The 25,156-nt window shown below is 49.1% G+C and overlaps 1 protein-coding gene across 1 annotated transcript; it reads left to right on the forward strand.

Moving 5' to 3' along the window:
- Window positions 1-1,613: 1,613 nt before the first annotated feature.
- SCAMP5 (secretory carrier membrane protein 5) lies at window positions 1,614-24,879 on the forward strand. The gene is made up of 7 exons (XM_033109020.1): window positions 1,614-1,760; window positions 16,003-16,056; window positions 16,839-16,967; window positions 19,937-20,093; window positions 21,180-21,281; window positions 21,744-21,861; window positions 22,127-24,879. The coding sequence occupies exons 2-7, from the start codon at window positions 16,050-16,052 to the stop codon at window positions 22,319-22,321; spliced, it is 708 nt and encodes a 235-aa protein (XP_032964911.1). The 5' UTR covers window positions 1,614-1,760; window positions 16,003-16,049; the 3' UTR covers window positions 22,322-24,879.
- Window positions 24,880-25,156: the final 277 nt, after the last annotated feature.

Below are 25,156 nucleotides of genomic sequence, written 5' to 3' on the forward strand. Positions count from 1 at the left end.
GGGTAAATGTCATCTGTGGTCATCAGATGGGAACACAAACATTTCCCCTGTAGGATCCACATGAAGCATAAGACAGCTCCTGTAAATTCCATGTGGACCCCAGAAATCTCCCCTGTAGACCTCAATGCGGCCCTGAGACTCCTCTCCTGCAGGCTCATGTGAACTCTTCTATCTTTCTTGAGGCCCACATGGACTCCCACTGTGCCTACTGTAGGGGCCATATTTGATAACTTCCTTGAGTTCTCATTCATTATCTCGTTGGGTCCTCCCACAGCTCTGTGCATGGGCCAAAGCTCGCATTACAGCAGGGATAGAGAGCAGTGACGGTGCAGGGGGACCAGGGACAGGATCAGCAGCAGAACACTGTTACCCTGCCCAGAGCTCACGACTGGCTCTTCCCTCCAGATTGGCCTGGCTGCTACATTACGATTCCTGCTTAACTTTCCACAGCCCCTGAGTCCCCTCCCTTTTCTTTCCTCTCCCTCAGTTCTTGTCTGCCTTTCTTCTCTCCTGCCCCCTTTCTATCCCAGATGTGGGAGTGAGGCCCCACTCCCAGCAGGCTGGAGCCAGAACAATGGGCCCTTATTCTGGGCAAAGAATCCCTGCAGTGTCTCCTACTCACGGAGGTCCTCTTCCAGGCCCAGGATGGTGTGGGCGGAGGGCATGGTGGAAGGCAGGAGCCACTGGCTGCCAGGACAGAGGGTGGCCTGGCTAGAGAGATCCCATAGGAGGTTTACACAGTAAACATCACTCACAATAAAAGCCTTTCTTTCACTCCCAGCCCCATCTCCCCAAGTGGGTATTTCTCAACCATCATTAGTTCTGGGTTTTTAAACATTTCTCCTGGTTTCTATACTTTTTAGGTGTTCATCTCTGGATATCAATCTCTTCCATTCCTCTTTTTCTGTCTCTTTGTCTTTTTAAACCTCCTTCTATTCCTTTGTGTAGTATGCCTGCCCCTATTTCTTATTTCTTTCTCACTTCATCATGTTCTCTGTCCTCCCTCTCTTCCGTCTCTCTTTCCATGTCTTTTTTCTCTTCAAATCTTGATCTCTCCGTGTTTCTGTATCTCTGTCTCTCCATGTTTGTATGCCTGTATGTTCATGGCTCTCCTCTCTTGTCTTTCTATGTCTGTCTTTCCATGGATTGTTGTATGCATGCCTCTCTACATCTCATCTCTGTCCCTTCATGTCCCATCTGCGACCTTCCATCCTCCATCCCCTCTCTGTCACTTTGGGTCTGTGGATCTGAAGGACCTTCATCAGTCACCGTGCTCTCCTGCTCACAAAGTTCTTTCTCACTCCTTCTTCCTGGTAAATCCCAGAGGCCAATGGGCCCGGCATGGGAGGTTATTCTCCCCAGTTTACAGATCTGGAAGCTGAGGCTCTGGCTGCTGGTACAGGCTCCTTCCTCCACGTCCTCGCCATACTCTTGTCTTTGGGGTGCCGCCCTCCGCCACATCGGGCCGGGGCCGGAACTTAGCACCTCGGACAGCTCCTGCAAGGTGCGGAGGCGGCCAGGCCTTCCTTCTCGCGAGCGCAGGAGGAACGGCCCTAGAGGTGGCTCGGGAATCTCGCGAGAGCGGCTGGTGCTGGCAGGGGTGGCGCGGGAGAGCGAGGAGCCGGCCCTAGGCGCGAGCGCGCGCTCCCCGCCCCCAGCCCCCGAGTGGCTCGCGGCTCGCGGCCGGCTCCGCGCGCCGCATAGCCGGGTGCAGCGCAGCGCAGCGCCGCGGCCTTTCGGCAGCTGAGCGACAGCAGCGGGTGAGTCCTGGGACTAAAAGCTCGAGAAGGGCTTTGCAGGGAAGCTGGGCGCAGGGCGAGAGGCGGGTCACCCCCTCTCCAGCTTGGTACCCATTATGCTTCACTTTTGGATGCAGTGGTCAGGCGGAGCTGCTGGAGAGGTGGAGAGTCGAGGTGACCTTCCCTGTTTGGAGCGGGGAAAGAGCGCCCCGGGTGCCTTCAGGCCCCCCTATCCCACCCCACGCCCATCCGCACCTCCCTCAGAGGGAACCAGTGTCTTGGGTGACGTCAGACCCCTGGATTCCGAAGCCTGGGCCTTGGGCCCTCCATCCCCCCAGCCCCACCTGGCGTTCCCTGGTAATCGGCCTCCTCTTCCTAGGGGTGGCGCACGCCGCGGGAGATGGGGGCGATTGGACGCGGGGTGACTGGCCTCCTTTGGGTCCTTCTTAAGATGAGCCTGCGGGTGGACCCAGGTTGTTACTCTCCTCCCACGCCTCCCCTCTCCCTCCTCCCCGGGGCGGCCGAGCTTTGGACAGCGGGTCTGAGCCGCCTTAGGGTTTGGGGGATGGGTGCGCTGGCTTGAGCCTGGGGTCCACCCAGGCTTTGGGGTGGTGTGTTGGGGCGCCGGATGTAGCTAATTCCAACGCTGGCAGGAGTCGGTCACGAGGATGGAGTTGAGGTGTTTGGCATCCTGTCCCTGTCCCTAGCTCCTGGAGCTCCTGGTCTGGGGATTGGGGGAGCCCAGTAGAGACTAAGAATTCGCCATCTCAGAGGGTTCCAACCGGTAATGCCAGCTCCGATGGATGGGGAGTGTCGGAAGGCCCAGGCGGACTTCCCCGCGGACACAAGAAACCCAAGGAGAAAGGGAGGCGAGAGCCAGTGAAGCAGAGACTTTCTGGAGGAGGTGAAATTTGGATGGGAGGAGTGGTACGAGAATGCATTGCTGGGGAATGGTATGGCCAAAGGCATTGAGGTGGGGATTAAGCACAGCTGCTGGGGAGCCTGACCCATGAGTCCAGCCTGAGCCCATGGTGTGGAGGAGTCTGGAGAATTTTGCAGCCTATGTCCTACGGCTTCTGCCTCCAAGGGACAGGATTCTGAAAAGAGGGAGATGGTTCTTGCAGGGACAGGACTGGTGGAGAGATTTTGTTTGGGGCTACACAAGTCTTCCTAGTTGAGATTTGATCTGGGTTTGGTGAGCCTGAAGGCAAAGTCTGCAGAGCTGAGAGAGGACTGTCTCTGGTGAATGATAGGCCAGAGGGTCTTTTTAGGTTTCCCAAACCCATGGAGTCCTGGGAGGGGAGCTCTGGATAGGGCCTTGGGTTCTGTTGCTGTTTCTGTAATCCTTTCCCTGGCTGGCTGGCCACTTCTGAACATGTTCATTCCCTTTTCTGGGCATCTCTACACCAGCACCTTTCTCTAGGGATGAAATAATAGGATAAAGTACTGACCTCCCTTGAGGAAGCTGCTTGTTCCAGTTCAGAGTGTCCCTCCTAGTTCTTCTCCCAGTTCCTTTTCCTTTCCTCCTCACTCCCTCTGCCTCCTTGTCCCTGTCCCTGCCCCTCCCCACAGCATTTCCTCTACAGACTGGAGTCTCCGAAGGTTTCCTGGAGGAAGTATGGCACAGCAGGGTTGACAGAAGCTGTGGCTGAGTCCAATTGGAGGAGGGCATCAGCTACTCCTCTCCCACCTCTTGGAAGTGTATCCAAGTCCTAAGCCAGAGCATACATTGACCGTGCTCTGTGTCCTGCCCCGTGTTGGGTGCCTCCCGGAAGTCCCACCCATGAGAGAGTGAGAAAGAGATTGGATGAGAATGAGTGACTGCTTGGTGCCCAATAACTGGCTCAGAATTTAAACAGTGGGATGTACAGCAGGTATGTCTGGAAAGGCTTCCCATGAGAGTTGGGATGTGAGACGATAGTAGGACTTACAGGAGTTGACAGGGCTCTGGTTTAGGGGCACTAGAAGCAGAGGGGTGGCTAGACATGATCTCATACGTGAAGCTGGGTTGTGTGGAAAGCAGGTGCGCCTGTGGTAGAGAAGCAAAGGGTAGCTGACGGGAGGTTTCTAGCTGATTGACGCAAGACTCGACTGCTAGGCACTGGGTCAGGAGGGGCTACCAAAGGGTCATCATAGGACCGTGACAACAATGTCAAGAGAGTGCTGCTTTCTGAGCGTGTTCCATATCCCTGGGACTTCAGGTTTGGGGTGAGATATGGGGACCAGAGGTAGAGCAAGAGGGGTAAACTTCCATCTTAGATAGGCTCTGGGCAGGCAGGAAGAGAATGACCATTTCTATGCCATGGATGAGGGGCTCATGCTAGGGAGAAGGGAGCCCTGGAAGCAGCCCCAGGTCTCTGGCCTGATCCGAGGCCAGGTGGAGTCCCTTCTCTCTGCCAACGGCCTCGCTCTTTCCACTGTGGGAGCTTCTGTCCTTCCAGTAAGAAATGGAGTAAATTATAATCTGGTTTTTAAAAACAAAATACAGGTAGTATTTGCTATCTTATTGGTAACCAAGGACGTGCTCCCTTAGGTCTGCGCAGTTGAAGAGATATGTATCTCCCTCCAACCTCCACCACCAACGTTATGAAAGACTCTCAGATGAGCAAATTGCTACTTCTTCTATTTTGAAGTCAAGAAATTTGGTTTGCAGAGGCCAGTCCCCCCCCCCCCCCCCTCTCTCTCTCTCTCTCTCTCTCTCTCTCTCTCTCTCTCCCACACACACACCCACCCAAAGGCAAGCTCTGAAATAAGGGCAGAGGAGCCTGGAGTCTTCCATTCCTGGGATGGCAGCCTCCTGCAGCCCTCCCAAGCCTAACTTCTCTCTAGGCTAACCATGTACAAACGAAGCAGCCTTGCCCTGTGTTCTGGCCCTGAGCTCTGGCTTCTCCCACACTGAGTCATCTGTACTTTGCTACACTGACTTCTCTGTAACTCTGGGCACACCTTTTGGGGACAGCCAGGAACTAGGGTTAAAGGTCAGGTGGAGCCAGGATTAGCCACCTCTTTTGAAGCTCTTACAGTCCAGTTATTACCCACTTTCTCCCTGCCTCTCTTCCCTGTTTCCTTGGAGGACTTTAGTTCTGGATAACAGCGTCCCATTTCACATCTCGCTATCTCATGGAAGGTGATGTCTCCTTCAGCCACCCTTTCTACCAGCCACACTGGAGGCTGCTCATTGTTGGTGTGTGGCTGCCTCTGAAATCTTCAACTCCAGGATCCTCTGACGACAGTCCAACTTCTACTTTACCTGCTTGGGGACCTCACAGAGACCCTAGTTCTCTGACACCTTCATTTTCTCTGTACCATGAACACTACACCTTCTGTGTCCTTCCTGGATCCCATGGCCCAGGATTTTAACCATTCTCCGGCCCATGTCCTCAGCTACCCTGCAGCTTTGCCTGTGGGTCCCAGCCCAGCAGCAGAAGCCCCAATTCTGGATTCTGTGCTCAGAATGTAGAAAGCTTCTGGGGGTTCACCACATATTAGGACAGTCTGGTTCTGCTTCCATGTGGGGTCTCCAGCCTCTGTCCCTCGATCACTTTCTAGAAACCCTTTTCCTCTTCCCCTCAGCTTCTCATTCCATTCCATGGGAGGAGTATTCCAAACTGGACTAGTCTCCCAAAACCCTTTACTCACAGAAAGGGTGGTTGGCGGTTTGTGGGAGAAATGGAACCACACCCATGTCTCCCCACTTCTTGATCCCTGTAGAAGGAGGTCTCGTAGTCTAATGTGCCCACTCTGTGCTATGGATGCCAGCCCTTCTGGCTCCCGAGGTACCAATATCTATCAGCTGTTTCCCCTCCTACGGTACCAGCCCCTAAATGTGCCCAAGTCTCCTATCTGGAGAAACCTTTCTGGCTCCACTACTTGCTGCCATTTAAAACTGGTGGCTTTGTCTTACTACAAAAGTGATATATGACCATTGTAGAACTTTTAGAAAATAAAGGTAAAAAGGAAGAAAACAGATAATTTATAATCTCACTATCAAGAGATGACTACTGTTCATCCTTTGGTGTATGGGGTTTCAGTATTGTCACTGATACTGTGTGTGTGTTTGTGTGTGTGTGTGTATTAAAATCTCAGCCAAGTTTTTTAAAGACTAGTGTGCTAGAAGTGTTCCTTCTTCGTCTCCCTCGGGTTTCCTCCTTTCTTGGCAGCCTGGCCTCTACCCCACACTCCCTGACGCTGTGCCCTCCCAGTTGCCAAATCAGCCATGATCATGGACATGGTTGACCCTGTTGACCAATCATTACAAAGATTGAGATAACTGATATTCATCGACCTGAAAATTTTTCATGAGATATTGTTGAGTAGAAAAAAACCAGTTATAAAACAGCATGTATAAAATGATCTCTCATATCTGGGTGGCCGGTTAGTTCAGTTGGTTAGAGCGTGGTGCTGATAACATCAAGGTAGCCGGTTCCATCTTGTCAACTGGCAAAAATAACTCTCCAGATAAATCCACAAGAAAAAAATGGTTTATTGGGGGGGCGGAGGAAAAAGAAACAAAAACCACCACCGCAGTGCAGGAATGCACACCTCCAACACAGGGCTCCAACTGCCCCCCCCCCCCCGAAGGAAAATACTGCGGCTGGTCCAAGATGGCTATTCTATTTATTAGCATCCCTCCCCATGAAGTTACCACAAAGTTCAACAGGAGATAAGGGCTAGAGAGTCAACAGGGCCGGCTCCACCCCACAGTCCTTCCAGCTTCATGGTTAAGCATCCCAAGATGTCAGTTCTCTTTTATCAATCCCTACATGGGCCACTGTGAGCTGCACCCTCCTTAAAAAAACACACAACACAAACTTAAAAAAAAACAAACTCATCTTTGTCATATATGCATACATTTTAGAAAAACCCAAAACCAAAAACCTAAAGGTCAAACTGTTAAAGGGGTCCTCTGAGAAGCTGGATTTTCGAAGAACTTTTATTTTCTATTTTATGCAATTTGATTTTTTTTTTAACTTGCAGATATTCTTATACATAGCTGAAAAGCAACATATTTTCATTTTATTTAAAAAAACCACATTTGAAGCAGCTATATTTTTTAAAAGAAGAATAGAATATATCGGAGTAGAATAGAATATATTCTATTCTATTACCACTAACCACTGATTGTGGTTGGCTAGACTGAGGATGAGGTTCAAATCCTGCCCGTGGCCTCAAGGCCAGGATGGCCCAGCCCCTCCCACTGTCCGTCCCTCCTTCCAATTTGAGCTTCATCTTTGCTCTGCTGCTTTGACCATACTGTTGCTCTCCTCGACTTTCACACCTGCTTTCCTGATTCTTTTTCCCTAGCCAGCTCTTACTTATCCTTTAGGATTCACCTTGCTGAAGCCCTGCCTTATTCCTCCAGGACAGACCAGGGAAGTGTTCCCACAGGTTTTTGTACTTGATCTCCCAAGCACGTCTCAGGCTGAGTTGTAATTGCTTGTTGACTTGCTGGGTCCTCTACTCTTACTTCCTCCCTCTCAACTCCAACCTGTCTCCGATATCATGGAGAAAATTGAAGCAAATCCACAGGACTCTCACAGTCCTTTCTAAGACCCTAAGCCTGCCTGTACCTGCTTGCATCGTGTTCTCTCTCCCTGTTAGGATTAGGCTTGTCGCACCTCCTTGCGGGACCGGTGCTTCTCTCTTCAGGGCTTGCTCCATCAGTTACCCTCTACCTGTTGTAATTGGGTCCTGCACATCTCCAGCTTCTTTTCATGTTTGACAAACAGCCCTCAGCCATAGCCTCTCCTGGACCCACTGAGACCCACTACCCACTGAGGTAGTGCCCTGCCTCTGTTCTCTTCTACCAGTAGGCACAGGCAGGCTTCTTCAAAGAGCTGGCTACACGTGCTCTCAGCTCACCTGTTCTAGATCTAATTTGGCTGCTATTCCCACCCCACACCACCAAACTAACTCTCGCTGAGGTCACAGATGACTTGATGTTACTAAGTATAATGAATACTTTCAGCCCAGCCCTTTCATGCTGGGCTTCTCAGTGGCATCTGTCATAATGTCCACTGTCTGCTCCTGGCTTTGGAAATTCACTGTACTGGTTTTCTTCCTGCCTCACCGGCTGTTCCTCCTCGTTCTTTGCCAACTCATCCTCTTCTGCCTGACTTTTTTTCTTCATTTATTTTTTTTGAACAGGTTGAACAGGTTTTTTTTTAACATTTACATGGTTCATAATTTTAAAAAGTGTCCCAAATTTCATCAATTCTAAGATGAACATTTTGATTTTTCTGAAAACATTTTAATGTCTGTCTTAAAATTTGGGGCATCTTACAATTACAAGTTGGCAGTATTTTTGCTTTCTTTTGGCAAATAAAATAATGATCTATCTTAAAATTGATGGTGTCTTGGATTAGACGATATAAAGACACATAGTAACAATTCTCCCACCAATTCCACATCTATTGTTTCTCTGTCCCCCACGGCGCCACAATCATTTTTTTCTTGGTATCTTAGTAGAGCTTCTTTGTGTATATATTATCAAATACAAGTATATATATATGTATATTTTGCCCCAACTATTTATTTTGAAAAATTTCAAAGACTACAGCAAAGTTTAAAGGACGTTGCAGTGAACACCTGTACTTCACCTAGACTCACCGGTTCTTAATACTTTGTGACATTTGTATTATCTGTTTATCTGCCTATCTAATTTTTTTTGGCAGAACCACTTGAAAGTAAGTTGCAGACAAGACACTGTACCTCCAAATACTTCAATATGTATCTCCTAAGAAAAGATACTCTCCTACTTAACCACAACACCTAAGAAATTTCACCTTGAACAGTGATATCTACTATTCAGTCTATATTCAAATTTCTCCACTTGTCCTAAAAATGCCCTTTGTAGCTGTGATTTAAAAATCCAGGATTCACTAAAGTGTCACTCCCTGCAATTGGTTGCATGTGTGTTAAAGTCCCCTTTAATTTAGATGAGTCCCCCACCAATTTTTGTCTTACATTAACATTAACATTTGTTTTGGAGAAATGTCCCACCATCTGGATTTGTCAGATTGTTTTTTCATAATTATTTTAAAATGAAATATGTTGGCCACAATGCAACATAGATGATCTTGTGTCCTCTGTGTGCCACGTCAGGAGGTGTATAATGCCTTCCGTCCCATTGTCAGAGATGCCACGTTTGGTCCCTTGGTCTGCCAGGTATCTTATTATCAACGTACTTTTCCTCTGTTGTGATTAATAAGTAATCTGGGAGGTGGCACTCAGACTGTGAGTCTTCTCTTCTCCAGCCACCTTTCACCCATGGGTTAGCAGCCACTGACGATCCCTGCTTATACCAGTTCTTACATAGGGGTTGCAAATGGTGATTTAAAAAAATTCTGTCATTCTTTCTATTATTAGAACTTTCTCTTTTCCCTCTTCCTTTTCTTTGTGTATCATTGTGGACTTATGCATTCTTTTCATTCGGTGTGTAATGATCCATGACTGACATTATTCATATTTCAACTTCTTATTTTGAAAACTTTCACACTAAAATTTAAGGAATATTACAAGGTTCAGTCATACAGCTTCACCCAGATTTACCCATTGTTAACATTTGCCACATTTGCTTTGATTCTGTGTCTCTCTCTCCATCATTTCTTGCTTTACGAACAATTTGAAGCAAGTTTCAGATACCATGATACTTTAACCCCTAAGCACGGGAGTACATATTTCCTAAGAACTGGGATGTTCTCCTACATAATCTTGACACCATTATCACGCCCTAGAATATAACATTGACACAATAATATTATCTAGTTTAGAATCCATATTAAAGTGTCCTTTGTTATCCAGTGATGTTCTTTGCAGTGTTTCCCCCTTGAACCAGGGTCCAGTCAAGGTTTACACAAGGGTTTTTGTTGCCATGAATCTTTAGTCTCCATTAGTTTAGAGAATCTGTTATCTCTTTAACTTTTTTTTTTTTTTGTCTTTTGAACAATCCAGGCCAGTTTAGGTTTTAGAATGCTACAGAATTGGATTGTCTGATTGTTTCTCATGATTAGGCTGGGGTAAACCTTTGGGGGCAGGAATAGCACAAAGCTGATGATGTATGCCTCTCGATGCATCACATTGGGAGGCACTAACGTCCTTTTGTCTTCATTATTAAAGAGCTTAAACTTGATCATTTGGTTAAAGTGGCATCTGCTAGCTTTCTCCACAATAAAAGTTCCTGTTTCCTTCTGTAATGAAGTTATCTTTGGGCTGGTACTTGGACACTGTAACTCTCTTCCTCCCAACCATCTTTCACCCAGTGAAAGGTTTAGTATCTATTGATGATCCTTACCTGAATCAGGTATTTCCTTAGTGATTGAGAAATTGGGAGATTTTTCTAATTCTGTTACCTCTTCGTTTATAGCTAGCATTCTTCTGCAAAAAAGAGTTTTTTTTTTCTTTCTCCCTCTTTTTTTAAAAACAAGCGTGTCTGATGTCAGAGGAGAAGTAGATTGGGCGAAGGGGGTTATCACTTTGTGAGGGGTGTAAATGTCTAACTATTACATTGTTTTGTACACCTGAAACTAACAAAAAAGGAAAACAAAACAAAATAAAACAAAAAAACAACAAACAAAGAATGTCACTTTGGGCTCATGAATTATTTTTAAAAATTCAGTATATTATTTTATTGATATTATTACTTTTGATACTCTTAACTATTCTAAATTTGGCTGCTGGTGGTAGCCCGTTCAAACTGCTGTCCTTTTGACATGCCCCTGTTAGCTGAATACGTGCTTGGTTCTGGCATGACAAGATGTTCTAGGCTAACCTTGTATTTCTTTGTCTTGTCTTAGGACCAGCCATACATATAGAGGGTGCCAAAAAAATGCATACACATTTCAAGAAAGGAAAAACTATTAAAAGTGCACTACTCAATATATACTGATAACAAAAGATGAATACAAGTCACGTTTGACTTCTGCAATTACAAGAGGTGCTCAAAGTGGTTACCATCAGCGTCCAGACACTTCTGATTATGGTGAACTACTGCTTGAGCAATGTTGACCAAAGTGTCCACTTATATACAGTTTTTTGGCACCCCGGTATATATTTTTAAGTCATGAGTTCATACTGATACTTCCAATTCAAATCTAACATCACAGGGCTCCACATTCCATATTCTGTCTTCACACTCTAACAGGGAGAACCCAGGTTCTCAACAACATTAACACATTTACTCATACGAGGTGTGACAAGTAAGTTCGCGAACTCTCTACCATGCACTTACATTGGCAGCACTGTACAAACAGCTGGTAAGTTTTCATAACCTTGGTACATCAGTGTCTCACAGCTGTGTTCCTGTCAACGTGTGGCGGTGTCCTGCTGAGCGGTGTTCATTATTGTTGTTGCGTGTTGTTGTGTGCCGTCATGAGAATGTCAGAGCTTGAATGAGAGCAACGCACAAACATTAAATTTCTTGTTAAACTTGGCAAGAGTGGAAGTGAAATCAGGGACATGTTAGTCCAAGTTTATGGGGATAATGCCATGAAGAAAACGGCAGTGTGCAAATGGATTAAACGTTTTTCTGAGGAGAGAGAATGCATCACTGATGAAGAGAGGTCAGGGCAGCCAGTAACGAGTAGAACTGACGAAAACATTGCAAAAATTAATTGAATTGTGCGTGTCAAAATCGTCGGCTGACTGTGAGAAGCATAGCAGAGCAAGTAAACATCGATAGAGAAACAGGAAAATCTGAACTGAAAATCTTGGCATGAGAAAGGTGTGTGCAAAAATGGTCCCAAGGGGGTGGCTGGTTCATTTGGTTAGAGCGTGGTGCTAATAACAACCAAGGTTGCCGGTTCGATCCCCCCATGGACGACAGTGAGCTGTGCCCTCCTTAAAAAAAAAAAAAAAATCCTGAAGGAGTTCTTGTATCACGACAATTCACCAGCTCACACGGCACTGTCTGTGAGGGAGTATTTAGCCAGTAAACAAATTACTGTATTGGAACACCCTCCCTACTCACCTGATCTGGCCCCCAATGACTTCTTCCTTTACCCGAAGACAAAGGAAATATTGAAAGGAAGACATTTTGATGACATTCAGGACATCAAGGGTAATACGACGACAGCTCTGATGGCCATTCCAGAAAAAGAGTTCCAAAATTGCTTTGAAGGGTGGACTGGGCACTGGCGTCGGTGCATAGCTTTCCAAGGGGAGTACTTCGAAGGTGACTGCAGTGATATTCAGCAATGAGGCATGCAGCACTTTTTCTAGGATGAGTTTGTGAACTTCATTGTCAGGCCTCGTATGCTTTTCCCTTTAGTACACATGACGACATTCCAGCATCACCACATTAGTACCTATGGTGACAGTGAAACTGCTAATATATATTTTTCCAGTTATTTTTGTCCCTGAGATGTATCCCTCTAAGGGAACACAGGATGGTTACAAGTTACTTGGCCAGTTCTTCTTTCTGTGTGGTTGTGTTATCAATTTGCTCTGCAGTTAGCTTCATTTGTTTTTGTTTATTTCAATTTTAGGGTTTACTTTTCTTTCTGGTATAAGTTTTTGAATATGTAAGACATTATGTGTACAAAAGGATGGAAAAAACTTTACCCAGAGAAGTCTCACTACTCATCCTAGCCCTTCCACCATATGGGTGCCCATTTCATTCGATTTTAGTTTACTCTTCCTGTGTTTCTTTTGCAAAAATAAGCAAATTTACATACATGTTCTTATTTCCCCATTTTTCTTACATAAAAGGTAGCGTACTCTTTATACTTGTCTGTACTTTGTTGTTTTCACTGGACAGTGTGTCCTGGCAATCAGTCTGTAGCAGTTCAGAGGCATCATTCTCACTCTGTCTTATATCTATGGAGGGCTCCAGTGAATCACGCACCATAGTCCATTCAAACAGTTGCATTTAGGTGGCTTCCAGCATTTTGCTCTTGCAAAATAGTGTCATTTTGAATAACGTAGATTGGTTGTTTCTTGTTTGTGGGTAAACAAACAGAAGTAGGATTGTTGGGTCAAAAGGGAAATATGTTTTTATTCTCCGCCCCCCTGCTCCTTTTTTAAAATATGAAAGGTAACATATTATATAGACTGTTCTACATCTTGAATTTTTTCAGTGACTAGTAATTGTGGAGATCTTTCCATATCAGTATTTTTTTAAGTAGCTGCAGAGCAGTCTGTTGTATGACGGTATCATTTATTTAATCAGTCCCCTATCGATGGACATGTAGATTGTTTCTAATCATTAATCTTTTGGTGTTACAATTTTTATTTTATTATTATTATTAAAATTTTTTTTTATTGGGGAACAGTGTGTTTCTCCAGGGCCCATCAGCTCCAAGTCGTTGTTCTTCAATCTAGTTGTGGAGGGCGCGGCTCAGCTCCAAGTCCACTTGCCGTTTTCAGTCTTTAGTTGCAGGGGAGAAGCCCACCATCCCATGCGGGAATTGAACCGGCAACCTTGTTGTTCAGAGCCCGTGCTCTAACCAACTGAGCCATCCAGCTGCCCCTCCAGAAGCTCAGTGGCAGCTCATTGTCTTCAATCTAGTTGTGGAGGGCGCAGCTCACTGGCCCATGTGGGAATCCAGCCGCCAGCCCTGTTGTTCAGAGCTCATGCTCTAACCAACAGAACTATCCAGCTGCCCCAAACAATGCTACAATTAATGCAACTGTGTAAGGGCATCATTTCATGTGGGTCTCTATCATGCCTGCCTTTTTTCCTTTTGTGGCAGATGTTTTGGGTTTTTATCTCTGTATTTCATTTCATATCAGAAAGGGGCTGCAAAACATTGTAACTGCCCAAACTTTTAACTGGATTCAGAGGAATTTGACTGCAACTCTAGGAGGCTTTGTTTTTCTTTTTTTAAAGCAAACTTTTAATTGAAGTATAGCAAATAGGAAAGTGCATAAATTGGAATTGTATGCTTGATGACTTTTCAGAAAGCTACCACCTCTGTGTGACCAGCACCCAGATTCAAGAATAGACCACATCAGCTTGCCCTCCCTCAAGAGTAATACTATCCTGACTTCTAACACCATAGATTTCTTTTGACTATTTTTATTATTTTATTACTTTCAGGTGTACAAAACAACATAATGATTAGACATTTACACCCCTCACAGAGTGATAACCATTCCCATCTACTACCCCTCTGACACTGTACACAGCTGTTACAATACCATTGACTGTATTCCCTATGCTTTACACCCCGTGACTACACACACACACACACACACACACACACACACACACACACGAGTCTGATAATTAAGTGCGCGAACTCATCCTAGAAAAAGTGCTGCATACCTTATTGCTGAATATCACTACGGTCACCTTCAAAGTACTCCCCTTAGGAAGCTATGCACCGACGCCAGTACCTAGTCCACCCTTCAAAGCAATTTTGGAACACTTTCTGGAATGGCCATCAGAGCTGTCGTTGTATCACCATTGATGTCCTGAATGTCATCAAAATATCTTCCTTTCAATGTTTCCTTTATCTTCAGGTAAAGAAAGAAGTCATTGGGGGCCAGATCAGGTGAGTAGGGAGGGTGTTCCAATACAGTGATTTGTTTACTGGCTAAAAACTCCCTCACAGACAGTGCTGTGTGAGCTGGTGCGTTGTCGTGATGCCAGAGCCATGAATTGTTGGCGAAAAGTTCCGGTCTTCTAACTTTCATGCAGCCTTTTCAGCACTTCCAAAGAGTAAACTTGGTTAACTGTTTGTCCAGTTGGTACAAATTCATAATGAATAATCCCTCTGATATCAAAAAAGATTAACAAAATCATTGCAACAAGTTTGCGAACTTAATTGTCAGACCATATATATACAATTATGTATTTCATATATATACATATACATTCATGTTTAATTATAGTTGACATTCAATATTATTTTATTCGTTTCTGGCGTAGTGTAGTTTCACAGTGCAGTGGTTAGGCATTTATAGAATCTATGAAGGGATCCCCCATAAGTCTAGCACTCATTGACATCCTACATAATCTTTACAACATTATTGACTATATTCCCCATACTACACTTCACATTGTGACTATTTTGTAACTACCAATGTGTACTTCCTAATCCCTTCACCTTTCTCACCATCTCACTTCTAGCAACCATCAGTTTGTTCTCTGAATTGTTTTGCCTGTTTTTAAACTTAACAGAAATCTCCACCCAACTTTTGAATGTTGCCTTGCCCTAGTGCTTGGTTGGAGACCATTTCTGATTCTGACTGTTATCTAGTGTCGCCACCAGAGTTACTTTTCCAGTGAGATGATCACTCATTTGCTTCCTTGGCCTTCCCTCACTTACCATATGTCTCAGAGCAGGCCCCCTGCTGACCTCCCAGCCGGAATGTCCCCAGTGCCTGCCAGGCAGCCCTGGCTGGGGGTCTCGCAGCATTGGGGACTTGCATCTTCTTATCTTCCCAGGGACCTGTGCCTCTTCTCAATGTGCCTCCTGTAATGGGGAGCTCCATTCCCCGCGCCCCCCACCCCCCAGGTTTAAGCTGGCAGGGAGTCTCCTTGGCTGCCTCCCTCCCCCACTCCCCAAATCTACCTCAGGCCCCTTCAGATTTGCTCCTAAGGCCTCAGGCAGCCCTCCCTGCCCACCTCCCCTCTCCAGGTTCATTCCTGCTGCTTCCTTATTTGTACTTTGTGGCTTTCTTTCTCCTTAAAAGTGTGAGTTGCCTTCCTCATCAGGGTCTCTGTGAGCTTTCCTGTCTGCCCAGAAGGCCGCCCTACCCTGGGCAACTCCTCTGTGTTTTCCAGGTCTCCCTTACTGTTTACATTAAATTTCTGTGACTCCCCAGACCAGGTTAGATCACCTTGATCTATGCTGTATGTTTTCGTAGCAGCTGTCTTGGCTTTTACATTGTTTACTGCAGAGGTGTTGGCTCTTTAGTGCAGGGGGCAGGGACCACATCTCTTACTCATGCCGTCAGTTAGTGAACAAATGGCTAGAGACAAAGGCAGGAAGGAGGGGAGTCCAGCCTGTGATTGAGGCCGGGCTCTGCCTTGTTCAGGGTCAAGGACTCGAATTTCCTCTTGGAAGTCTTTGAGCCCTGCAGGCCTTCTCTGTCACTTGCCTTTTCCTGCATGGGGTCCCCCTTCTCTGGTTCCTTCCTTACCCCGATGGGATTTTCTGTGGATAGACGGTGGCTCTCTGAGGTGGGAGCTGCCTTCGTGGGGTTCATCTCATGGTGGGAACATGAGCAGGGTCTCCTGCAGGGAACCCCAGCCCAGCTGGGGCCTGGCTCGGCCCGACATGGTCCTCATCCTTCTCTGGCTTTTCTTTCCTTCCAGGTCAGGACAAAGAGGTGTGGGCAGGCTGCTGCCTGGCTGGTGCCATCATGGCAGGTAAGAAGAGGGCGGGCCATGTGGGTAGGACATGCAGGTGAGCACAGGGTGGGTGGCCCTTTCCCAGTCCCCTTACTCCCTCTAGTATTGGAGGGCAGGTTCTTTCTGTCCTCTTGTCCCCAGGTTTTCCCTGGTCCCCCACTGAGGCTTGTCTGTCTGACACCCTCAGCGTGACACCGTTTAGCCCTCTGGCAGATCTGAACCTGGAACCAGGGACCCAGCCTCCTGATGTGTTGGTCGTCCAGGCAGCCTGACTAATGTACGGCCTGGGTGGCTCAGTCCCCACCCCCCTTGTCACCACTGCCCTCACCATTGCTCTGAGACCTTCTGCTCCGATTCTGAGTTGTCTGGTTTCCGAAGGCTCAGGTACAGAATGCCAGAGCTGGAGGGACTTTCAGGGCCTATCTAGCTCTCTCCTCGTCCCACTGGATAAATGGAGGTCAGGAGAGGGGTGGTGACTTGCCCAAGAGCAGAATATTGGAGTGGAGGCTGGAACCCCATTTCCAGACCCTCTCATCCTGCTTCCTCTGCCTGGAGCTGGCTCCCTGCTGAGGAGGGTGCTATACCCCTGATGGGCAGCACTTACTGTTTTCTGAGAGACAGTGACACTGCCTCAGAGCCTGTGGTTACCTTGGGAACCTCACGCAGACTCAAGAACGCAGGCATGGCTCAGTGGGGATAGCAGGGGCCCACGAGGCAGCCCGGGCCAGGGAAAGAATGATACTGGATTGTGGGGGAGGGGAACATTCAAGATGATGCCATGCGATGTGCTTCACCCACAGAGAAAGTGAATAACTTCCCACCACTGCCCAAATTCATCCCGCTGAAGCCATGTTTCTACCAAGACTTTGAGGCAGACATCCCTCCCCAGCATCTCAGCATGACCAAGCGCCTCTACTACCTCTGGATGTGTGAGTGCTTTGGGATAGGGTGGGCCGGGCTGGGGTGTGGAGGATGGAGGCAGGCTGGTGGCTATGGGCACTAGGGAGAGTGCCTGCAGGCCAGCAGCCGTCAGCCCCACTTGCAGCAACTGCGTGGGCCACCTGACTCCCAGCTGGGCCTGTTTCCCTCAACCCCCCATCTAGGCCTCTCCTGCTCTCACCCCCTTCTCCCATTCACAGGGCATCTGGTAGGGGTCTCTGTCGGCAGCGTAATTCCACTTTTCTTGTTCTCCCTTACCTTCCTATTGGAGTAGTTTTCCAGGGAACCTCTCGTGGCTGCCAGGACCTCAGAATTCTGGACTTGGAGAGGAGTCCTTCCCTCAAAGCCTCATTTTTCTTGCTTTCTCTGGCAAAGGGCTCAAACAAAAGAGCATTCAGCTGGGAGTTGGCAGATAGGGGATCAAGCTGGGCTGGTTGCTCCACTTCCCAAGCAGTAGGCTCCTCATTTGTAGACAGAGGGTGTTGGCTTGGTGACCACTGTGGTTCCATATCGCTCTGTGTTGTGTGGCTGGTGATTCTAAGAGGCTAGAGTTCGAACATGCTAAGATTTTGAGGTCAAGAGTTTAAAGGTCCTCGTTTCTGATGGTCTGTGGCAAGTGGGTGGGGAAGGCATCATGTTAGGGGGATGGGACGTGGCTGTGCCCAGGCTGCTCCAACGTACCTTTCAGGCATGTGCAGGGAGGGTAGGCTGGTGGTCCTACGCTGGCTACCAGCCCATAGAACCCCAGACACCCGCAGGGTGACCACAGCCACGATGCCGCGTGTGACATTGCCTTGAGCTGGGCCTGCACTTGGCTGCTTTCCTGGGAGGTGATCGTTGGGCCAGGAAGGTGGTAAAGAATTCGCTTAGCAGCAGGTGTTATACGGAATTCTGAAAGAGTATGGGGACAGACAGACTCAGTTTCAAGTCCTGGCTTGGCCTTTGGACGACCAGGGGGCCATCTTTCCCGATATAAGATGAGAGAAGGAAGGCATGGAGCAGGTGTGGGTAGGTCTGTAGATGTTGGGAAGAGAATGAGTAGGTGGTCTCTGATGGCTTCCACTTTTTTCCCATCAAATATGTAGAAGTGGGGATGGGAGCTTGGAGGAGACTGGGATTCAGATGAGAGCACATTTGTGGACAGAAGGTGGGGACACTGTCCAAAGAAACACGAGCCCTGATCTTTCTGGGCCACGCTTAGGGTCCATTTGAGATTGGCTGCCATGCGTTTACAGTGCTACCGGGCTTCTCTGGGGGGTCAGGGCTCCTTTTCCCCAGCAACATCCAGCTCAGGTCCAGATGTGTTCATCCAGGGTGAATGTGACCAGAAGGCAGCACAGGGGAGGGAATAAGAAAATGGGGGTAGTGAAGTATGGAATCTAAGCTGGATAAAGAGAGAAGGAGGGATAGAAAAAAGTTGATGGTTAGAGAGAGAGTGGCAAGTCAATGTCTGTTCATTCCAAAGAGGCAGTAAAATAATTGCAGCAAAGGCACCAGACCAGCTGAGCCGGAGAGAGGTGGGAATGGGGAGATGCGAAACAGTATCAAAACAGGTTTCTGTCTGGTCTACGTAAAGAGCAAATAAAATCAGTCAGAACACCACCGTTCCAGGAAATATGGGGGCAGTAAACAGGGATGGAGGAAATGCAGCTGAAACACACAGGAAGAAATGCTCACCCTCTTTATGAGGGGCCTGGGATGGGTGTACCTGCACAGGTGACAGTGTTGTCAGGACAGACTTGGGGAGCACTCCCCCTGACGTGGGCTCCGGGAACGCGGTCCCTGAGAGGATCTCATTCAGGAGCCGGATTTAACAGCTATAAATATCTTTCTTTCTAAGTCCTCTTTAGGCACCTGCCAGATGCTTTGTTCCCAAAGAAATGTATGCAACCCTTGAGATGCTTAAAGGTTCTCTTCAGAAGCCAGGACCATAGATGCCTGGCTGTGTAAGGCTCAGATTGACCCCACCTTCCTCTGTTTATTCAGCAGGTCTCTGTGGAGCCTTAACGGGACTCAGCCTAATGTTCGAGGCAGGGCCCACCCTGATGTCAGAAGACTGGGTGTGTTAGTGCAGCACCAGCTGAGGAATCTCTGAGGTCCCTGCTGGCTGTACTCTAATACCATGATCCCAAGGCTCAGTTAGATTATGTGGACACAGAGGCGGGGGAGCCTGGGTCCTGCTCTTGGGGAGCTTCTGGTCTGATTGATGGGCTGGGATTTGGACTTGGGGAGCCATGAGAGCAGCCAAGGTCTGTAGGAGGTCAGAGGGTTGGGAGATGAATAAGGCTGCAGTAGTGAAGGAAGCCTTCTTGGAGGAGGTGGAATGATAGCTGTCTAAAAAATGCATTGGATAGAGACGGAGATCCCAGCCACTACTGCCTGCCCCATTTATGGTATGATGGCTTGAAGAGATGTTTCCCCGAGACCTTTTCCATTGTCCTGTTTGTACCCTTACCTGGCACGAGAAGGTGAAGGTGGCTGGTCCGTGCCTCGGCCTTGATGATTGCAGTGGGTCTGGGAGGGCCAGGCTCTGAGGCCGTTCTTACCAGGAGACGAGCATTTCTCCTCTCGTGAGGTTGTGGGGCCTTCAGCCCGGCTTGCTGGGCTGAGGCTCTGGCTTCCTGCTCTGGAGGCTGTTCGTTCTCTAGGTTTCTCAGGTCCCCTGGAATGGGTGTGGGGAGGCGGTTGGTCTGAGCTCCCAGCTTCCTTTCTTACAGTCTGTACTCCCTCTGTGTGCATGTGTGTGTGTGTTCGCTGATGTGGATTGAATGGGTATAAATGTGGTTTGCATATGTGTGTGTGTGTGTCTACATCTCTCTGTGCTTGCGTTGGTGGCATGTGTGTGATTGCGGGTCTGTGTGGAGTTATGGGTGTGTGTCTCCATGTCTCTGCGTGGGCCTGGTGTCTGTGTACGTGCTGCTGTCTGTCTGTGTGTGTGCATGTGCTCCTGGGTCTGCAGTGAACAGCGTCACGCTGGCCGTGAACCTCGTGGGCTGTCTCGCGTGGCTGATCGGAGGCGGGGGAGCCACCAACTTTGGCCTCGCCTTTCTCTGGCTCATCCTCTTCACACCCTGCTCCTACGTCTGCTGGTTTCGGCCCATTTACAAGGCCTTCAAGTAAGTGTTTGGTGCTGACGCTGGCTCTTAACCTGCCTCTGTGCTCATTCCCCCTGTTTCTCTATATATTTTCTCACCTTTTTTCCCCCCTGCCATCTCCCAAACACACTTCCCCTCATTCACCCTCAGCTCAGACGTCCAGGTAGGATGTGGGCTCCCTGGGAGTGCTACGCTGGGCTGAGAGGGCTGGGAGTAAGAGCCTTTCCTTTCAGTGCCTTCCTTCCTCACTCTACCCCCTTGGGTGGGGCAACAGGTCTGTTTTGGTTCTGTCTTCCCCAGGCAGCTGCACGTAAAATTTTGCCAGTGGGGCCCCGTGTCTTCGTGGAGCTGTCCTTGTACCCATGGGACTAGTTGATTTGTTGCCAAGTGGACCGTCTATCCATATGGAACCAGCTACCCATATACCACTGATACTATTTATGTGCTGATGAGGTCGGCCAATTCTGTGCCAAAGGGACTCCCATCCATGTGTCTTGGTGCCAATGGGTGTCTATTTTGTATCAAATGGAATTTTCAGTCTTTTGCCAGTCGGACTAGCATCCGTGTACCAACAAGGATATCTGTCTCAATGCCAGTGGAGTATCCAGAGTGCCTCAGATGTCTTTGCCAATCGGACCATCCACCTATGTGCCAATTAGGCTACTTTCTTGGTGCCAATAGCGTGTGCATTCTAGTGCCAATGGGACTTTCTATCTCTAAGCTTATGGGACCATCCACCATGTACCAGTGGACCTAGCTGTCTTGGTGCCGGTGGAATTGTTCACCCCCTTGACAGCGGGCTGTTTATTCCTGCCACAATGGGCCCGTCTGTTTGTGGGCCAGTGGGGCCCAAACACCCACGTGTCGGTGGGTAATCCACTCATGAGCAGATGTCTCCCTATGTAATGTTGCACATACACGCCTAACACCTGGTATCCTGCCAAGATCTATGGGTCAGTGCTGTCCCATTTTGGCCTCTCAGTTAAGGCCTTTGAATGCCTTCTGTCCTTTGTGTACTCACTTCACCTTGGAAGGGCGTGGGGGCCTCGAAGGCAGGGAATCACTGGCTCTTTGCCCTGGTAACAGGAGCCATCTCCTCTGTTGCAGGACTGACAGCTCCTTCAGCTTCATGGCATTCTTCTTCACCTTCATGGCCCAGCTGGTCATCAGCATTATCCAGGCCGTGGGTATCCCAGGCTGGGGCATCTGGTAAGAGACTGAGGTATCTGGGACTGACCCAGGGCTGGCATGGGTGGCATCTTGGGTGTGTCCTTTGCTTACCTCTGTGTGCTAAGCTGCCTAGCCTGTGGGGAAACCGTGAATTATTGGAAGTGTGAGAGGATTCAGACTAGTGTAGTAGACACAGCCATAGCATCAGAGGGGAAGGAGAACCTTGCAGTGGTTTTTGAGGGCTGAGGGGTGTCAGGCATTGTGGGACAACCCAAGGGAAGGAAACCTTATGTCTGAGGAGCTTGTCTCCTGAGCCATGGGGAGGGTTCTTCCTGAATCCCTGACACAGGCTCTTTGGGATTAGTAAGGTGGTCCCTTTGCATCTAGTGATATGGTCCCTCCCTGTGACAATGAGATGGTCCCTTGCTCTAGTGTCTAGTGGGTGGCTCCTAGGTAGCCCTCACCATGCTGGGCAGCCTCACAGTTGGCCTCTTCCTGCAGCGGCTGGATTGCCACCATCTCCTTCTTCGGGACGAACGTTGGCTCAGCAGTGGTAATGCTCATTCCTACCATCATGTTCACGGTCATGGCTGTCTTTTCCTTCATCGCCCTCAGCATGGTACGTGGTCACCTCAATGGTGAGAAGTTGGCTTTGGGAAGGGACTGTGGTCTGTGGCAAGCCCTCTTCCAAATGACAGGAGGACCCAGGAGTCTTCCCAGGGGCTCACTGTGGAATGGCTTGGTGGACTTTGTTCCTGATGCACTGAGCATGGGTGGGACGCAGGACTGGCTGTTACAGCGAGTTGTCTGTGGCTCCCATGTCTTTCCTGGATGGCCTGCCTCTTCCTTTTGATTAACCCTTTCTTGTGCTCCTCCTCCCACAGGTTCATAAATTCTACCGGGGCAGTGGGGGGAGTTTCAGCAAAGCTCAGGAGGAGTGGACCACGGGGGCGTGGAGGAACCCGCATGTGCAGCAAGCAGCCCAGAATGCAGCCATGGGGGCGGCCCAGGGGGCTGTGAATCAGCCGCAGACTCAGTATTCCGCCACCCCCAGCTATGCATACTCCAACGAGATGTGAGCCAGCCGAGCCTGCTGTGAGGCGGGGCTGCGGGCTGGTGGGACGGGGGCTCAAGCCACATCATCTGTTGTGGTGACCAAGCAGGGTTCCCCCTTCCCTTTTCTCTTCCTCCACTTTGTATAAAGAATCAGAGTTATATATATATATATATATATATATATATATATATATATGTATGTATGTATATGTCTACCCCCCACCCTCTTGGATTTTGCTCTGAGCATTTGGAAAGCTGCGGGCTACATGTGGAGCTGTCCCTTGCGGCGGTAGCTGTGTCCATGTCCCCTTGTGAAATAGTGTGACGTGGAGGTCTCTGTTGTCGTGGTGCTAGATGTCTGTTTAGAACTAAACCAGCCCCCACCCTCCCCCAGGCCACGCCCTCTGACTTTGCCCAAGGACCCTTCATGGGGCAGGAGGAGGCATAGCAGAGAGAGCCTGGCCCTCTCCCCAGGGTTATGAGCTGAAGCTGTTTCCGCTTTTGGTCTTACTGGGAAGCAACAGTATTTAGCACTTATGGGGGTGGTGGGTGGGAGGGTGAGAACAGGCAGGGGCCTTCTCTTCCTCCTTCTGATCTGGGATCCTCCCCCTCAACCTCTTCTTCCTCTCGTCCCTTCTTGCTGTCACATTCCCTGTGGTCTCTTCTCTTGCCCAAGGTCTCTCTCTTCCCCATATGGCTTTCTGTCTTCCCCAAGGCTGAATGAATTTGTATCTGCTCCTGAGACTGAGCCCTTTCCCAGATCAAGGAAGCAGACGGGAGCTGAGCTTTAGCCCTGATGTGGGAGGGCACACAGGTGCAGACCCCCCCACGGCACCTGACTCCTAAGGAATGGCAATGCAGGGTCATCTCCTGGACTCCCAGAGCTTGGCCTGTAGGGGCAGGCTCCTCTTTTCCCTGCTTCCCCTCCTTCTCTTCCTAGCACCCCCCTCAAGCCCCTCTGCCTGTGTCCCTCCCCAAACCCCCAGCTGCTATGGCCTGATTCTCTTGTCCTACCTCCATCACATGCCAGAGGCATCTTCCATCTACCAAGGCGGATTCCACTGCCTTCCCTGAAGAGCTGGGTGGTATCCAGGCAATTTCCATGCAAAGGCGCAGCTGGAGCAGAGGACGTGTAAATAATTATTGGTACCTGTGTGAGGTCTGGCTGGTTCAAGCCCCCTGGGAGGTATTGGGTGTCCCGGAGTGACCGACCATCGGATTCCTGGCAGCAGTAGCTGTTCTGTGTGGGTCTGGTAGAAGGGACAGGCTCAGAGTGCTGGGCCTGGAGGGAAGATCAGAGGAGAAGGCAGGCAGAACTCAGTGAGAGGGGAGCATGCCTCCCCCATGCCAGCTAGCTCTTCGTCACAGGGCAGTTCTGGGCACTTGAACTCAGGGCCCAAGAAGAGGCAGAGGCCCAATCCTATCTGCAGGCACAATGGCTGGAGTGGGCTTTCAGGTTAGGTGCGGTGGGAAGGAAGGCTCTCTGGCTTTTGTTTTTTAAAAAAATCAAAATAACTTGTTCCCTTTTGCTTATTGGCTTTAGTTCTCGGCCTTCTTCAGCCTGACCGAATCCCTTTCCCTTCCAGGACAGTGACTTCAGGCCAGTAGGTCTGTTCTGTTCCAAGCCTTGTGAGAATGTTGCTGGTAAAGCCCCAGCTCTTTGAGGTTGGGAGGGGAGTGTCGCACTCAAGGAACAGCTGCCCACTTCCTACCCTCCCTTCTCCTATCTGGGTGTTTGGCCTGAAAAACCAAACCCTGCTTGGCCATTGTGGGCTGGCTCCAGCTTGGAACCCAGCTTGGTCAAGCTCCAAATACTGTATTTTCCTATAAGGGGAGCCGGGGCCTCTGGGAAGTTCTCTTCCTAATGGTCCCGTTGGCTTGAGTCAGACTGATTGGCTCTCTCCTCTACCACTTTCTCTCTGGAAAGCATTTGTCATCGCCCCTAGTGCCTGAAAAGAGACCCTTGGTCTAGCCTCTTGCTCCCTTGTCCTCTCTCCCCTCCCTTCCTCCACTTCCCGTCCCCACTCCCCCCCCCCCCCCCCCCCCCCCCGCCAGACCTCTGACTCCTTTTCTCTTAGTCTCTGGTAGTTCCAGGCCTGTGGTCCAGCTGCTAGCCCAGGATCCATGACCTGTTGGTTGCCACCTCCAGTCGATTTCCTGCCCTACCTGCCTTTCTTCTTTCCTGGCTCAGACCTATATGGCTATGCCCTGACGCTGCCCTTGGGGAGGCCTGCTACTTGTGTGTGGCCCAGCTTGTCCAGGCCCTGAGATGCTGTCTCCAGGCAACCATACACTTTCCTGGGGAGGAAACCAATATGAGAAGTGGGGGCTGGGCACAGATTCATGTTTGCTGGATGGTCTTGGGTGGAGGGAAACCCAGGTCAGTTCTGGGAATCCTCAGGTCTGCAGCCAGCCAGTGAGCTGCGTTTGTACTCTGCTGGTGCCCACTGCTCCTCCACTGCTCCTCCTTGTTTCTAGGAGACAGACTATTCTCCATCTGGCAGTTGACCTGCCTGAGCCAGTGTGTCTGTCTATGGTAACTGAGTGAACCATAATAAAGGGGAACATTTGGCCATATGTATTCTGCAGTGTCATGTGTTTTCATACGGGTCTGTGTGGATGGAGCCTCACTGTGGGCTGTGGGACATGGAGGTAGGGTGGGTCTGTAGAACCACACAGGGGCCAGAAGTCGCCTCTGTGTGGTTCTTTCTCTAAGGCAGCCTTAGTAGGCCTTGAAATTGCCACAGCAGCCTTCTACCGGTTAGAAGGAGAGGTTCTGAGTTCTACGAGGAGGAAGCAGAAGGCTGAATTAGAGAGTGAGGGATGCTTTGGTCCAGATGGTCCCTGCAGACAAGGGC

The sequence above is a fragment of the Rhinolophus ferrumequinum genome, chromosome 6 (genome assembly GCF_004115265.2).
Source record: "Rhinolophus ferrumequinum isolate MPI-CBG mRhiFer1 chromosome 6, mRhiFer1_v1.p, whole genome shotgun sequence".
NCBI lineage: Eukaryota > Metazoa > Chordata > Mammalia > Chiroptera > Rhinolophidae > Rhinolophus > Rhinolophus ferrumequinum.

Excerpts from the sequence above, each read along its gene's own strand:
- SCAMP5 (XM_033109020.1), top strand. Across the intron at positions 21,282-21,743 it reads ATCCCAGGCTGGGGCATCTG|CGGCTGGATTGCCACCATCT; the intron begins GTAAGAGACTGA and ends CTCTTCCTGCAG. Across the intron at positions 21,862-22,126 it reads CCTTCATCGCCCTCAGCATG|GTTCATAAATTCTACCGGGG; the intron begins GTACGTGGTCAC and ends CTCCTCCCACAG.